We start from the raw sequence: 17,156 nt of genomic DNA, 5'->3' as shown, positions 1-17,156 counted from the left end.
CAGCTGATTCAAATGACCTACTCGTTATGAACTTCTGAATCTGCTTAATAACAAACTGATCATTAAATCAGCTGTGTTGGAGCAGGGCGAGCTCTAAAACATGCAGGACAAGTAGTCCTCCAGGAGAAGTTTGGGAAACACTGGTGTAGACTATGGAAGGCAGAGCAAATAAAGGCAGACAGTACAGAGGGGAAAGAAAAGGCTGTGTGAGGCAGCCCTTTAACAATGTAGCATATGGCATCACTATATTTTGGCTCCTGAAATTTTGATTTGGCTCCTAAATATTTTGAGTTTAGGAGCCTATGGCTCGAATTTTTTTGTTGTTGCCTGGAGCCCTGAGGAGGGTGACACGTCATCCGGGCCCAATGCCTTCCTGGTCTTCTGTCTCTGGAAGAGCTGGCACACGTCCTCAACACAGATCCTGAGTACAGGTGAGGGTTTGGTGGGGAGGGGAGAGTGGCTGGCAAGGAGTGCAGTTGGTTGTGTGTTGTGGCTGAAGAGTGTGAGGGGTGTGAAAGTTTGCTTATCAAACCTGCAGTAAAACCCATTTAGATCATCAGCCAGTTGATGGTTCCCTGCAGTGTGGGGGGATGGTCTCCTGTAGTTGGTAATGTCTTTCAAACCTCTCCAGACTGATGATGGGTCGTTGGCAGAAAGCCTGTTTTTCAACTTTTTAGCGTGACACTTTTTTGCCCCTCTGATCTCCTTTGTGAGTGTATTTCTGGCTTTGTTATACTGAATCCTATTTCCACTACTGTAGGCTTCCTCTTTGGCCTGACGAAGCTGCCTGAGTTTTGCTGTGAACCAGGGCTTATTGTTGTTGAAGGTACATAAAGTTTTGGTGGGCACACACGTCCTCACAAAAGCTGATGTAAGATGTCACAGTGTCAGTAAGTCTGTCCAGGTTTGTAGAAGCAGCCTTAAAAACACTCCAAGTCAGTGCAGTCAAGGCAGGCCTGGAGCTCCAGTTTTGACTCATTCGTCTATTTCCTCACAGTTTTAACCACAGGCTATGCAGATTTTAGTTTCTGCCTGTAGGTTGGGATAAGATGAATCAGACAGTGATCAGAGAGTCCCAGGGTTGCACAGGGGACAGAGCGATAGGCGTCCTTTAATATTGTATCGCAGTGATCCAGACTGTTTTTGTCTCTGGTGGGACATTTAACATGCTGTCTGTATTTTGGCAGTTCGTGGCCGAGGTTTGCTCTGTTAAAATCCCCATGGATAATGAGTAGGGAGTCTGGATATTTGTGCTCCGTGTTTGTAATTTGATCAGCCAGGTGTTTTAATGCCTCTTTAACACAGGCCTGGGGTGGGATATAGACACCGACCAGAATAAATGATGAAAAATCCCGTGGTGAATAGAATACAGTCAATGAAAAAGGTCTCTAAGTGAGGGCTGCATGATTTCTTTGACACTGTGACATCCGTACACCAACCTTCGTTTATGTAGAATCACATTGCTGACAGCCATACCAACATGTACCCTGGCTCTGCCAAATGACAGAAGTTAGCAGGTATGGGCTTGGCCAGTACTTAGATGGGAGACCTCCCGGGAATACTGAGTTGCTGCCGGAAGTGGTGTTGGTGGGCCAGTAGGGGGCAGTCTGCCCTCTGGTCCTAATAAAAACAATAAATATGAAATCCCAATACTGACGGGGGACACTGTGCTGTAGGAGATGCCATCCTTCGGATGAGATGTTAAACTGAAGTCCTGACTCACTGTGGTCATTAAAGATCCCATGGCACTTATTGCAAAGGGTAGAGGGTTCCCTGGTGTCCTGGCAAAATTCCCAACCTGTCTTTCTCCATTTAGCCACCTAATCATCCCCCCATGTAATTGGCCCAATGATTCCTCCCTCTCCACCTCAAGCTGATGTGTGGTGAGCGTTCCGGCGCAAAATGGCTGCCATGCATCACCCAAGTGGGTGCTACACATTGGTGGTGGTTGAAGCGAGTTACCCCCTTCAATATGAAGTGCTTTGGGTGTCTAGAAAAGCACTATATAAATGTAATGATTATTATTACATGCCGCCACCCCATATTTTCCCGATAGCTCTGTTCCGCTACCGGCTATTGTACATGGAGAAGGTCTTGGTAGGCACACAACTCTTGACAAAAGTTGATGTCAGATGTCACAGTGTCAGTTACTTCATCCAGGTTGTCAGTTGCAGCTTCAAATACACTCCAATTGGTGCAGTCAAAACAGTCCTGCTGTTCCTGCTTTGCTTTGCTTCACTGGTCCATTTCTTCACTATTTTAACTGAAGGCTTTTTTAGTTTCTACCTGTAGGTTGCAATAAGGTGGACTAAGCAGTGACCAGAGTGTCCCAAAACTGCCCCGGGGACAGAGCAATATGCATCTTTAAGAATTTTGGTAGTTCATGGATTAATTTTGCTGTTAAAGTCCCCAAGGATTATGAAAAGTGAGTCTACGTTTTTGTTCCAAGCTAGTAATCCGGTCAGCCAGAGTTTGCCATGCACCATTCAAGCTGGTCTGGGGTGGGACGTAAACACCGATCAGGATGAAGGATGAAAACTCCTGCAATGAATAAAATGGTTTGCAGTTTGTGAACACTGACTCTAAGTTTGGGCTGCAGTATTTGCTTAACACTGTGACATCTGTACACCAACCCTCGTTTATGTAGAGGCAAATTCCTCCGCCCTTCGCTTTCCCTGATAGTGCCGTAACGCAATCAGCTGGGTGTAGGTGGAAGCCCAGCAGATGTAATCCGCCATCAGGGGTAGATTCGCTGAGCCAGGTTTCAGTGAAACAAGAGCAGCAGAACGTGCAAAGTCTTTGCCTCATTGAGGAGAAGCAGCCCGTCCATTTTGTTGGGCGTGGAGCGGCGATTCACCAGGTGAATCACTGGGAGTGCGGATCGACACCCCCGCTGTCGGAGCCTCATCAGCTTGCCAGCCCGCTTCCCCCGTCTGCGTCTTCTCCATGTTCCATAGAGAGCCACTTTTCCTCCAACTAAGATCACCAACAAACCGTCCGGATTTGTGAAAACTGGTGAAAACCCATCTGGGGTTTACTGTCTAATGTTAAGCAGTTCTTCTCTAGTGAAGTAGTCAGGTTTGAATAACTGGGCACAGAGAATAAACAAAATCGAAGAAAGTATTAGAGAGAGCGCGTGTGCGTGGATGTAAGACTGCCCGAGCTGCTGTTGCCTCTCTTGCATTCACCTCATAACTGAGACCAGGTCCCCACATGACTGGGTAAAAGAGAAGGAAAGGACATACATAGGGGGAGAAAAGGAGACGGAGAGAATAAAGAAGCATGTCGATGAAAGGTGCAGGGTGACAGATCAAGAGTGAGAGGAGTAAGAGGGTTGAAAGAACAAGAGACATCAAATAGCTCTTTGCAGATTTGAGTGTTGGCAGACACAACCGCTTGCAAGTCCACTTTTTTCCTGCCGGGTAATGGGCAGCCACGAAGCAGGCACACGAAATTACATTTTGCTTGCTCATTTATAGTTCATCAGCCTATCTTTTAAATCGCTAAAGGAAGATGCAGCATTTACACAAGCTAAAGGTAATATCGTGTAATTTTGATGACGACCATTAGCATGTACAGAATTGGCCTTGGTTTTCTGTTCAGTGCAGTTAAAAGGAAGAGAATATCATAACGTCGACACAGCTTCTTCCTGCAGACAACACAGCAGTCATTTATTGTTTTTGGTTTTTTTTAATCACATCAAAACGTTGTTTCTTTACAAATAAAATCAAATTAAGCCGCATCTTGATATGGCGTCAAATCTTATTTGCGAGTATCGTCTGACTCAAAGAGATGCCACATTAGCGTAGACGACCATGTTTAAATCATCTGTGTTTATGTCGCCTAATTGCCCATCTGTCTCCATAACGAATACATATCAATTAGGAACAAAGATGTGGGAGAACGGGGGGAATGGGGACCTCTCCGCAGAGAACTTAGACTAAACGGCCTCGGTTCTGTCGTGTCACAACACTGTTTTATCACCGCGGGTCTTCATGTCGTACTACAACGTTTGAATGTGAGTGTAGAAAAGACTCGTCCTGGCATCCTCCTGTTTCTGCAATGGAGCGGTCTCGCTCTTAGAAACGTTGATGATTAGAAACGTCCACTCAGAAAAAGAGACGCACCATCAGACTGCTTGTCCATTTAATGTCACCTCTTCTCAACACCTCAAAACTAAAGTACGTGGATCACGTCACATCTGCCATCAACGATGTTAACAAGCAGATTAAGGATAATAATCTAATTAAGGTGATAGTTTGATTCAAGAAAGACTGGACTGATTGCCTGTTCCAGTCCTCGTGTTTCCTCCGGCTTTGTCTTGCGTCCCTACAGACATAGTTGGCTGTGTCTGCGGGTGGGAAGCCAGATGTGGGTATGTGTCCTGGTCGCTGCACATGTTCGGGGCTGAGGGGGAACTGGGGGGAATAGCGTGATCCTCCCAAGCGCTACGTCCCCCTGGCGAAACTCCTCACTGCCAGGTGAGAAGAAGCAGCTGGCGACTCCACATGTATCGGAGGAGGCATGTGGTAGTCTACAGCCCTCCCCAGATGGGTAGAGGGGTGCAGCAGCGACCAGGACAGCTCAGAAGAGTGGGGTAATTAGCCAAGTACAATTGGAAAGAAAAGGGGGGAAACACCCCCCCCCAAAAAAAAGACTGGACTCATAAACAACACGAGGCCTAGTAACTAGCGTGCCATGCAGTCACATAGACGATGGTGATTTGCTTGACCAAACTTACTCCGTGTTCATCGACCAGATCTTTCTCTGTTAGCATCACCTCAAGAAAACGCGTCACATGACAGCACATAAGCGACTACAGGACAGAGAGCGTGCGGGTGTATTAGAAGCATTACGGCTGTAGCGGCTTGTCGAGGCAGTTGTGTCCTCACGCAGTGCTAGCTGGTACATATGGGAGACGCTCTCTGAATAAGAAAAGACTGTTTTCTCTAAGTATGAGTTACAACAAAGCGGTTCAAGTTTAGACAGATAATATAGATCATCGGTTCTTCCCGGATGCGCACATGAGCGGCGAAATTTCCCCTTAATGTCTCTACATGTGACTGCAATAATGCAACCTCTTCAATGATCCGAGTTTTACAAGTCTTTGAATAGTCGCATTAAGGATCGGAAGTCATGTTGCATGAGGGAGCGGATCATACATTGTGGAATTTCGGAACCCCCCCCCCCCCCCATTTCTGTTGTTTTATTTTCAAAATCTTTGATATTAAGCTCCTTAATTTTGTTGAGCAGGACTGTTTCATTCTCGCTCCGGTGGCTGTGTGCTGCTGCCCACCCACGGATGTATTTGACTCTGGACGAGGGACCAGGAATGGAAGGCCATTCATGTCAAAGAGAGCTGCTCACCCAGCACATGCCATGTTGTCCTTGGTCTGTTGTTTCCGGGTCGGATGCCAGTAGCGGGAATCCATAACTTTCTGCTCGGTGTGCACAACAGTTCTCCAAAAAAACACTCTGATTACAGTGTAAACAAAGCATGGTAAATCGAATGATTGACAGAAAATCTAGCTCTGTTCACTGCTTACATCAATTTAGACCTTAATTTGATTAAGATAATTCAATAAAGCTGTTGCAACAATCAAATATTACTTAAAATGATTAAAATCGATTTTTTTCCACTTGCATGCAAACACACCGATAGTCTCGAGAGTGAGGACTTGGGCCGCAGCAGACTTGGGAGATAACCGCCGAGGCACTTCTGGTATTTAAGCACTGGATGTTTTCACAGGCGTCGACTGTAATTTACAGCGGTTCTTCCCTCGCCGCTTGCGTGCGTCTGTATGATGGGAAGCGAAAACACATTCTGTACTCACTCAACTGAGCGTTCACAGGGATGTTTGGAAGGGGAAGGAGGGGTGGTGGCGAATTGGGGATGGTCTGGAGACAGGTTTCTATTTTCAAGGGGTTGGTCTAGATTTATTTTTCATCTGTGTAGGGGGCAGCGTTCATACACAGTAATACCTTTGATGACTACTCGACTGTGAGTGGGTCCGTTGATAAAACTACTCTTGGCAGATGTGGTGTTTGCGTTTCAGAAATGGGGACCGCTGGACAAATGAAGCGCACATCTGTTTGTGTTTGTGCCTGTGTACAGAGCATGTGTCTTCACTGATATCGCCGCATATGCCCTATGTACACAGCATGTATGTCGTGTGTGTTTGCGTGTGCACATGCCGCTGATCCCAGGACCTTCCATTGTGCGAGCAAGCACAACCTGGGCCGAACATATTACACGACAAGGTGTCCCGGGGGTAACGCAATACCTCTTCACTTTCTATTACGGGATATATGATAATATTTACCCAGCATGCCTCGCTTGATGACGGGCCTCGAGCTGTCACTAAGCCCCAAAAGTAAACAAGAGGAGGAGGGAAGAAGAAAAGGGGAGCGGCAGAAAGGAGGCGAATGGAAGAGAAGAGAGAGGAGACAGCGGGGAAGGAGGAGTAAGGAGAGCAGAAGAGGGGAGAAGCAAATGACCAAATAGATTTACTTACAGTAGTTTTAATAGGTTCTGAAACGGCGGCATGGGAAGGTTTACTTTCAGCGCTGTGCATGTAAAGCGCGTCTCTAGCGGAAACCTTTCACAACGACCAAATGGATCTTAAACGTGCCGTTGCCACGTGACGTCTTCAGTGCACGGTGGTGTTGTTTGTACAGGGGGGAAATGGACCCTTATGACCAACATTTCACCTCAGAGATAAGAGAATGCATCCCGGTACCGTTTAAGAACCTACCTGTATTTTTTTTAACCATCAGTGTTATTTATCCACAGACAGCTTTGTGTGCGACAGTCACAACTGAATTTAAAGCTCGAGTGCGGGACTTTTACATATAAGAGAATGTCTGGGACATTCGAGCCCTTGCCAAACGAGTTCATACAGTGATGATGAAGCCTGTCACCGCCAGGTAAATCTCTCTGTATTGCGCAGTATAATGGAGTTGTAAATCTGGTGTCTGGCACCTAGGGGATGTGCAGTGATGTGTTTTACATCAGCCAGCAATCAGAATCAGAACCAGAAACACTTTATTCATCCCCAAAGGGAAATTGGATCCTATTACAGACACTCACACTCTAGTAAAGAAAAACTAACAAGAAATTAGAAAAACAGAAAGAAATAGAAAGAGAAGATAAAACAGTTTTCTGATTGCGGGTCTGGCCAGAGCTGAACCTCCGTGTGTGGTTCGCATGCCTTGCCTTCAGGGCTTTCTGCCAGAAAGCTTCCAGGTTTGGAAGCTATGGCGGAGAAATTTTTTGGAGAATTTAAGATAACAGGAAGACAGAATGAGAATGCACATAAGGGGGGGAAGAGTGGGGAATACACAATCCTGAGGGGAAGAGGTGAAGCACAGTTTAGGATCCGTAACTGACTCACCTTGTCAGTAACACCCCATTCATGCCACGGCCCGCGATCCCGCGGGACATCTCGAGGCGGCGTTTAAATGATTGATGGACATCCCATCCGTGTGCATACACTGATGAGCGAGGACGGAATCGACAATCGGTCGGGGCCTCCTTTCCAGCACCCTAGAGTAGACTTCCCCAGGGAGACTGAGCAGTGCGATGCCCCGATAATTGGAGCACACCCTCCGGTCCCCTTTTTACAATTACCGCAGGGTAATTGATGTAATGTGATGTTTTTATTGTATCTGGGGAGACCAAAGGTGATTTTCCGGCCTCAGCTGGACAATAAAGTTCTATTCCATTCATGCGGATGTCAATTTGACATGTGCCACCTACCTGAACATCATTGCAGACCAGGCAACCCTTTATGGCAACGGTATTCCCTGTTGGCGGTGGCTTCTTTCGGCAGGATAATATGCCCTGCCACACTGCACACATTGTTCAGGAATGGTTTGAGGAACATGATGACGTGCTGAAGGTTTTGCCCTGGCCTCCAAATTCTCCAGATCTCATTCCAATTGAGCATCTGTGGGATCTGCTAGACAGACAAGTCCGATCCATGGCGGCTCCACCTCGCAACTTACAGGACTTGAAGGATCTGCTGCTAGTGTTTTGGTGCCAGATACCACAGGACACCTTCAGGGGTCTTGTAAAGTCCATGCCTCGGCAGGTCGGCACTGTTTTGGCTCATCAGTGTACAAATGTATTTTAGACTCTCCCTCCTTTGAGTCTGTCAGTGCTGTTGGATTACATATCTTATTTCATGTGGATTGGGCAATTAGAAGCCATGTGGCATCCCGCCATGCATTTTAAATGGCGTGGAACGATTTGCGGGTGTGATGTTTGGGGGATGTGGAGAGCCTTGCAGAGATGGACGGCTGGGTTAGATGGTCAGTGTTTTGAGAGAGCGCCACGTGTCTTTGATGCTGTTGTTTCAACTGCAGTAATTGTTCAGTTATGCAGTAAAATGGATGTCTTTTCCATCTCCCTCATTACTGGGTTGGCTTACACTACCCCTCAGCAAGAATATCAGCCAGGGGAAGAAAAAAAAAAAAGAAAGAAAAATGAGGGAAAAAAGCACAAGTGAAATTAGCTGAATTGAAATAAAGTCGATTAACTAGATGTTATCTCCGAGTCTTTTAACTGTTCAAGAACCCAGCGAAATGAAGTTGGAATGAAATAGCTTTCTTCTAAGTACTCTCCCCATACGCATACACACATCTTCTACTCCCCCCCCCCCCAGATTCTGTTTCTTTCTGTGATGTACACGTTTCCATTACAGCCGGCCTGTTCCCTAACAATGCACAGCTCCAAGGCTGTTAAGCGAAGAGCGGTTATCACCACGGCAGACAGTCGGAAACATCTTTAATTACCACTGTATTACAGCAGACAGGGAAGGCGGCCTAATCCCAGTTATAACTAAGAAATCCCATGTGTCGTATATACTATTTAATTATTCTGTCCCCTTTTATTTTTTATTCATTTTTGGAATTAAGGCCCCAACATTGCTTCTGTGTTAGCGTGAGACGAAAAGCACTGTTTATACCAACCGCCTCACGCCTCAAAACAGTCCTACGCCGTGCGCGCTCATATGTATAGGACGTGCCCCATAATCAAGGCTCGGCGTTTTTGGTTTGTACCGATTTTCACCGAAAAATACCCAGATTTTTTTTTTTTTAGAAGGAGCAGCTCGGTTTAAACTGATATTCACCCGGATTTTATGTTTCCACGGATCCAAAAAGTTGTTCCTGTTCGTGTGAGGTTATGTAACAGTGTCCTCTTGTGGCGAAATTCGGCATGCTGGATTGGCTTTGAAAAATAAAAACCGAAAGCGCCGAGCCTTGCCCATAATTCACTATCTAAACCCAAGTTGTAGTGCACAGCCAAGTTTTAACCATAACGACGACACTACGGTTCTGATAGAACCTTTCTACCGGGCCACTTTCATTTCTGAGTCCCTGCATCTTTGCCTACTGTAAGTGTTCGTGTTTGTCCTTTACCCGTTTACATGTGTCCCCATCCCCCCCCCCCACCCCAACCCCAACCTCAGGCCCAGCCATGGCTCTCAGGGGCCATCCCCTGGAAAGGCATGACAGAGCCCCAGTGTTTGGAAATGGCTGTGCTGGCAGCGATAAGCAGTTCAAAGAAGGGAGCGCATTAATGTAATTGGCTGCCAGCAGCAGCACACTGGCCCTGTCGTCTCATAGCCACATGCGGTAACACACACTCACCACGCGGATTATTGGAAGGGTGTACGGAAAGATAGAGAGGATGAGGGAAAGAATGCGAGGATGAGAGATGAAGAAAAGGATGGCTATGAGACAGGCGGCCGAGGGGGGGAGGTGGTGGGAGTTTCGCGCTCCTCGTTGTATTGTCTCATTAAGCTGTGGGAGGCTCAGGGACCCTTCAGATGAGATGAGGTGTCAGAGTTAAATGTCAGGTCTAGAAGGGGTGTGGGCTGACCTCCAAGCGGCCCACACACACACACACACACATATACGGGCACATATGAAACACAAGTGAAGTAGGTTATTCTGCCTGCTGAGATTTCCGGCCACACTTCTCCCAATATCATCACCCGAAGTTCTCGCCTCTGCTCTCACGCCCTCTCTCCCTCCTCCGTCGCTCACCTATTTATATCCGCCCGATTTCTCGCCCATTAAAGCCAAATTGCAGGTGTCATTGCAAATTGAATCGCCCCAACTGGATGGTGGCATTTACGCTGAGCGGCCACAGATCGCTGTTCGCTCGCTGCAGTTGAAGCAAAGGCTGTTTCCTCTCAGCTAATTTCCCAGTCTCTGTGATGGGAGGCACAGAGGAGCGCAGTGCCGGGTGGCTTCCTCCACTGTTTCTTACCAAAGGCTTCCAGAGGCTTTGAAGTTTAGAGTCTTGCCCTTGTGTTTCAAACATCCTTTTCTTCTCTCTCTCTCTCTCCCACTCACTCTCTCTCTCTTTGTGTCTTCACTGCGAGTACTTCTCACCCCACTCTTCATTTTCTACTGCTCTTCCTCTTCTTCTGCCACTTTATCCATCCCTTTTTCTTTTTTTGGGGGGGAGGGGGGATTTTTCGCCCCTTTTCTCCGAATTGTACCCGTCCAATTACCCCACTCCTCCGAGCCGTCCCAGTCGCTGCTCCACCCCCCTCTGCTGATCCGGAGAGGGCTGCAGACTACCACATGCCTCCTCCCATACATGTGGAGTGACCAGCCACTTCTTTTCACCTGACAGTGAGGAGTTTCACCAGGGGGACATAGCGCATGGGAGGATCACGCTAGCCCCCCCCCCCCCGAACAGGCGCCCCGACCGACCAGAGGAGGCGCTAGTACAGCGACCAGGACACATACACACATCCGGCTCCCCCCCCCCCCCCCCCGCAGACACGGCCTGTTGTGTCTGTAGGGACGCCCGACCCAGCCGGTGTTGGTAGGCAATGAAATAGACCGCTACGCTACCCAGACACACCATCCATCTGTTATTCTATGCTCTTATTCTGTCCCTGTTCTCCTACTTCACCTCATGTTCTCCCACTTCGCTACCCTCTTCCAGTCCCACTGACATCTTCCGGGGGATGTGATCGCGTTTGCAAATCAGAAAAATCCCCAGTTAGAAATGAAATTAACGGACGCAATCTGTACGCCGTCTGAAACGACCCTGTCCTCCTTGTGTTTTCCCTGCCCAGGCCAGCCCTTCAAACTGGACCCGAAGACGGCCCACAAGAAGCTGCGGCTGTCCAACGACTGTCTGACCATGGAGAAGGACGAGAGCTCTCTGAAGAAGAGCCACACCCCAGAGCGCTTCAGCGGCACGGGCTCGTACGGAGCGGCCGGGAACGTCTTCATCGACAGCGGGTGCCACTACTGGGAGGTGCTGCTGGGAGCGTCCACGTGGTGAGAGACACAAACACACCTCCATGTGTAATTTAATCGTATGAGAGAGCAGGCCTCCCTGAGGACTGATGACCTGAAAATTATCTCCAGGATGTCAGATTTAACACATACCTATCCATCTATCGATTGCTCTCTTTCTATATCTATTGATCTGCCCCCCCCTCCCCCTCTCTGTATATATATATAAATGTGTCTGGATATAAAAAAAAAGGTATACACACCCCTGTTAAAATGGAAGGTTTTTGTGATGTGAAAAATGAAACCAAGATAAATCATGAAATCGTTCCACTTTTAATGTGAAATTGAAACCATAAAGTGAAAAGCAAACTGAAAACGTTTAGGGGGAAAAAAAGGAAAATATAAAACTTGTAATAACCTGGATGTGCAAGTGTGCACACCTCTAAACGAATGCTTTTTGAAGCACCTTTTAATTGTGTTGCAGCACTCAGTCTTTTTGGGTGAGACTATCTCAGCTTGGCACTACGTTGACTTGGCAGTATTTTCCCACTCTTCCTCGCAAAAACATTCTAGAGCCAACGAATTGTGAGGACATCTCCTGTGCACAGCCCTCTTCAGGTCATCCCACAGAGTCTCTGTTGGATTCAGGTCTGGGCTCTGGCTGGGCCTTTCCAAAACGTTGATCTTTCTTTTGGTGAAGCCAGTTTGTTTGTTGATGTGAATGCATGCTTGGCGTTGTTGTGCTGAAAGGGGAAATTCCTCTTCATCTTTCTAGCAGATGCCTGAAGGTTTTGCGCCAAAATCGACTGGTATTTGGAGCGGTTCATGATTCCTCCCATTTTGACTAAAGCCCCGGTTCCAGCTGAAGAAAAGGTGCCCCAACGCGTGATGCTGCCACCACCGTGCTTCACCGTGGGTATGGTGTTCCTCTGGTGGTGTCCTGTGTTGTGTTTGCTCCAAACACACCTTTTAGAATTGTGGCTGAAGAGTTCAACCTTGGTCTCATAAGACCAGAACACATTTTTCCACATGTTTTTGGGAGACTGGATGTATCGTTTTGCAAAATTTAGCCGGACTTGGGTGTTTATTTTTCCCGTGAAAAGGCTCCGTCTTGCCACCCTACCCCATAGCCAAGACATATGAGGGCGAAGGGAGATTGTTGTCACATGTAGGGAGCAACCGGTACTTGCCAGAAATCCCTGCAGCTCCTTTAAGGTTGCTGTAGGCCTCTTGGCAGCCTCCCTGACCAGTTTTCTTCTTGTCTTCTCATCAATTTTGGAGGGACGTCCTGTTCTTGGTTACGTCACTGTTGTGCCATATTTTCCCCACTTGTTGATGATTGTCTTCGCCATGTTCCACGGTATATCTGATGCCTCGGAAATTCATTTTGTACCCCTCTCCTGATCGATACCTTTCAACTATATGGTCCCGTTCATGCTTTCTAAGCTCTTTGTGGTCCAGGGCTTTTGCAGTTGGATGCAACCAAGATGATGTCAGGAACATCCTACAGGAACAGCTGAACTTTATTTGGGGTCACTTTAACTGTTGGCAGGTGTACGCGACCTACTATTTAACACGAGTTTGAACGTGACTGGTTAATTCTGAACTCGGCCACATCCCCCATTATAAAAGGGTGTGCACACATGTGCAACAAGGTTCTTGTAAGTTTTGTATTTTTCTTTCCCTATAATGTTTCTGATTTTTTTTTCCCCCAACTATTTTTATAGGTCACAGGTGAAACAACAAGTTCTGGCATGATTTATCTTGGTTTCATCTTTTTACATCACAAAAACCTGCCATTTTAACAGGGTTATGTAGACTTTTTATAACCACTGTGTCTGTGTGTGTGTATAGACAGACAGATAGATAGATAGATATACTGGTACATTAGTACCAGTCCGAAGTTTGGATACATGTACTCATAGTAAAGTTTTTCTTTATTTTTACAATTCAATATTTTTAATCATAGTCAAAATTTGTTTTGGAAAATAATTCAGAAATAGGCACTGACTTTGGTATTTTGAAAAATATACATTCAATCAGGTGTGTCCAAACTTTTGACTGGTGCTGATACAGGAAATAAGTTTTAAATATGTACATAAATTTAAATAAGTTTATACGTTTTAAAAGTTTGTGTATATATATATACACACACACACACATATATATCATATGTAGCATATAGTACTGTTGGATACATCCTTATACAAACCAATAACTTGAGAGTTTCATATATAATAAGACTTTTTCAGGCAAGGAAAATCAGCCAATGGAGCCAGTGCCTAGTTTCTGTGTCTGTAACGTTAGATAGCTGTGACTATGAAAGTAAACCCGTTAAAGAGGTCACTTTTTATGTTGTTGATGCCTTCTTCAACCCCTCTACGCCTGCAGGTACGCCATCGGCATAGCCTACAAGTCTGCCCCAAAAAACGAGTGGAGCGGCAAAAACTCGTCCTCGTGGGTGTTCTCACGCTGCAACAACAACTTCGTGGTACGCCACAACGGCAAGGAGATGCTGGTGGAGGCCAGCCTCCAGCTGAGGCGGCTCGGCGTCCTGCTGGACTACGACAACAACTCTCTGTCCTTCTACGACGCCATGAACTCCCAGCACCTCCACACCTTCGACATCTCCTTCCTCCTGCCGGTGGCGCCCACCTTCATGATCTGGAACAAATCGGTCATGATCCTGTCGGGGCTGCCCGTCCCTGACTTTGTCGACGGTGCCCCGGACCAGCACGAGTCGCAGCAGCAGATGGGCCTGTGCCGTCAGGAGTCACCTTACGTGTCCGGGATGAAAGCCTGCCAGTAAGCTTTGGCATGGCAGTGGCCAATTACGCATCCCCGGTGACTCGAGTACGTCTGGGAGACACTGTCAATGAGATTTAACTACTCCGTATCTTCTGCATAAAGTGTGGACTTGTTTCTTTGCGACCTTATGGATTAGGAAAGTGTTGGAAAAATACAGTATGTACCGGTCTGGGGAGTGTCGGTCCGCCTCGGTTTGACCCGGCTCTCCTCTTTTCACCGGTGGGTATGATAGTTACCCACGATGAGCTCCCGAGTTTTCAGGAAGTGTTTTGTTGTTTCCGAGTAACAACAACGTTATAGGAGGTCGACTTGCATCATGTGACTACTCGTCTTGTATCATAAGAGGTTTATTGGATTATAGAAAAAAAAGAAGTGTTGATTATTTATGACTAAACAAAATGCTTTGCGTTTATCGTTAAGCTTAACATCCATGATGCACTTTTTAGACTGACGCGATTCCCCTCTAGGAGACGTAAAAGAAGCTGGAGGTGCGTTTTGGCTGGATTGGAATGAGGAGGGAAAGTACTATCACTGCTGCCCCGGGGCGTTTAGTCCTGAGAAATACCCCATTCACAAACAGGCAATCATCAATCACGTGATGGAAGTCATCTTTTTTTTTTTCATGAATATTATAACAAGATGTGTTGTACTGCACAATCAGGTCAACTGAGTGAAATGGGGAGATTTTCTATTGCAATGGAGTCCCGTTAGTTTTTAATGGGTCATATGTACACTGTAATAAAAGGCATTGCCACCAGAGAGCAAGATGATGGCTTTTCCCTCCCCATTGCTCTTTCAAACAGCCAATGTGTCATTTGCATAAGGGATATTATGTTTATGCAATTTTTAATATGATGAATAATGAAAATACCTAATTATAAGAAAAAACAACATAACACACAATATCAGCTAACTAGGGAAGGGGGCGGGTATCACTTGCTGTCAGTCTTAATGTCACGGCATGATTATGTGTTTTCCTCTGTGATTCGTCAACACTCTTAAGACACACACACACGTGCATCATGTTTTGTTTGGTTCGGCCTTGTTGTGTAAATGCATGCTACATCGTAGGATCCCACACCGGTCCACCGGGAAATCTCAAGTATCTCTTTCAACTTCACCCGTTACCGTTTGTCATCGGACGCTCAGCTCACCCGCTCACCGCCACCCACGGCTAGTCAGGTAACAGCTATGTACAGCCCCGTCAGTGTTTGTTCTTCGTTTGCATTCGGAGGCCAGGTGTAGGCTGTGGATTCAGGTAGCGGTTCCACTTCAGACAATCACGTGTGTTACCACGGTGCATGCAGGTCAAAGAGGCTTGCGGCAGGGAAAAGATGGATGAAGTGTCATTAGGTTCAGCTGAATATGGATGCTGTATCTTATTTTATCTTGTTTTGTTGCGTGTAGTTGGATTCAACATTTGCAAACCTGAGAATATAGGTCTCATACTACTGATGCCTCAAGGCCATCATCGCCCCCGTTACATATGAGTGGGTATGTCAAGTTATTTTTACTTTTTTTTTTATGAAATTACTATTTAGCGGGCTCTGGTTTGCAGGCCTCCTCCAGTTTAATAGTAAAACGTTCTCACCCCGGCAGTAACCTATTGATTGCTGTCATTTAACACTGGTTTCTTTGTTACATATCGATGAGTGTCGACGTTTCGGCAGGAGAGTTTGAGGCCGTAGTCAAAAAGGCAAAACCTTCAGATTTTCAGTACTCAGTTTTTCTGGCATCTGCCCAACATTTCAGCTATCGATTCACCAGTCTGAGGGATCGACTGCCTCGGAGCTGCAAACAAATCTGGTCGTCAGCCCGGCGGAGATCTCTGTCGAAAAGAGTGGTGAACGTTACCCGACTTAACAGCTATCCAGCCATCCTGTTGTGTGATGTCGGTCGCGGTCAGGCGAGTGTTAACCGGTGATCCAGCCTACAGCTCGGCTCATCTGTAAGAGTGAGCGCTTGGCCAGGTCATTGCATGATTATGTGACCTTGTGGCAGATCCATAACTCTCCCTGTGTTCATTAGGTCTTTTCTTTTTACGAGGTCAAGCATATTCGTAATTGCAAAATATATATATACAGATATAGCCAAAAAACATCAAAAATCAACATTTGGTCAAAACATGGTTGTCTTCATGCATATCAGGTTCCAGTTTGCAGTGAGGTATAGTTTTTGTTTTTTTCTTTGTGCCACAAGTCAGTACAGTAGAATATATATGGTGAATGATTTTCAGTAGCTACCCACTCCTTGTAGTGCAGTGTAATACCTTAGAGACAATGCAATAGATTTTTCTTTTCTTTTTCTTTTTTTTTTGCTCTTTTCCTTTGTGTGACCTGGGAAAATTATTTTTTACAACTCAAGGAACGCGCTCCTCTCCTTTTGGTATTTGGACCTCAACGAAGAGCACAAAAGGAGCGGTGCGTCAGATTGAAATGAGGCTTCCTGTTTCCATAGAGTCAATAGAGATAATTTTAGTCAAAAAGGAATGTAAATCATAGGGGGAAATATATATTATATAAAATTGTAAAATATACAATATATATATGAACCAATGTTATTTATGTGAATTTAAGTCCAATTAAAAGTCTGATCCCAAATGTGTTTGTATGGCTGTTTCTGCCTTCGGGACAGTTTAGTAGTTCTTACTGGTTTTTCCAAGTCCTATTGTGGAGAATATAAGGAAAGAGCCATTTTTGAACATTTTGACATTTACATTATGAAAATGACTTTCAAAAGCGTAACACAGTGTGAACCTGCATTTGACTTGGGGTGAAATTACTTAACAAGTGTGTCCTTCAAAAATGGCAATTTGCAAAATGTTAGGTGTTGAAAGGTGCTCTTAAAGCTGGCGTATGCTACTTTAGAGGACTGAGCAATTTTGACATATAACACCCCTTGTTACGTTCCCCATTAAAGGTCCAGGGGATGAGGGGAAGTAACAAAGAAAATAAAAGTGTCCCGGGGGAATAAGAAAGGTGGGTGGCAGAACCAGGTGTAAAAACAGATTTATTAACAAAACGAACTTTTAGTCAAACTATAGAATAAACGGGCAACTAAAGATGCTGGCTCTTAACTAA

The 17,156-nt window shown here is 45.9% G+C and overlaps 1 protein-coding gene across 1 annotated transcript in view; it reads left to right on the top strand.

Moving 5' to 3' along the window:
* The window catches only part of mid2 (midline 2), a 181,243-nt gene extending 164,567 nt beyond the window's left edge, over positions 1-16,676 (top strand). The window contains exons 10-11 of the mRNA XM_056274541.1: positions 11,103-11,310; positions 13,660-16,676. Of these exons, the coding sequence (XP_056130516.1) occupies positions 11,103-11,310; positions 13,660-14,077 (626 nt within the window). The 3' untranslated portion in view covers positions 14,078-16,676. The remainder of the gene's footprint in view (positions 1-11,102; positions 11,311-13,659) is intronic.
* Positions 16,677-17,156: the final 480 nt, after the last annotated feature.

Source organism: Lampris incognitus, chromosome 1 (assembly GCF_029633865.1).
Source record: "Lampris incognitus isolate fLamInc1 chromosome 1, fLamInc1.hap2, whole genome shotgun sequence".
Taxonomy (NCBI): domain Eukaryota; kingdom Metazoa; phylum Chordata; class Actinopteri; order Lampriformes; family Lampridae; genus Lampris; species Lampris incognitus.
Note: the sequence above shows the minus strand (reverse complement) of the source record. Positions and strands in the feature narration are given on the sequence as shown.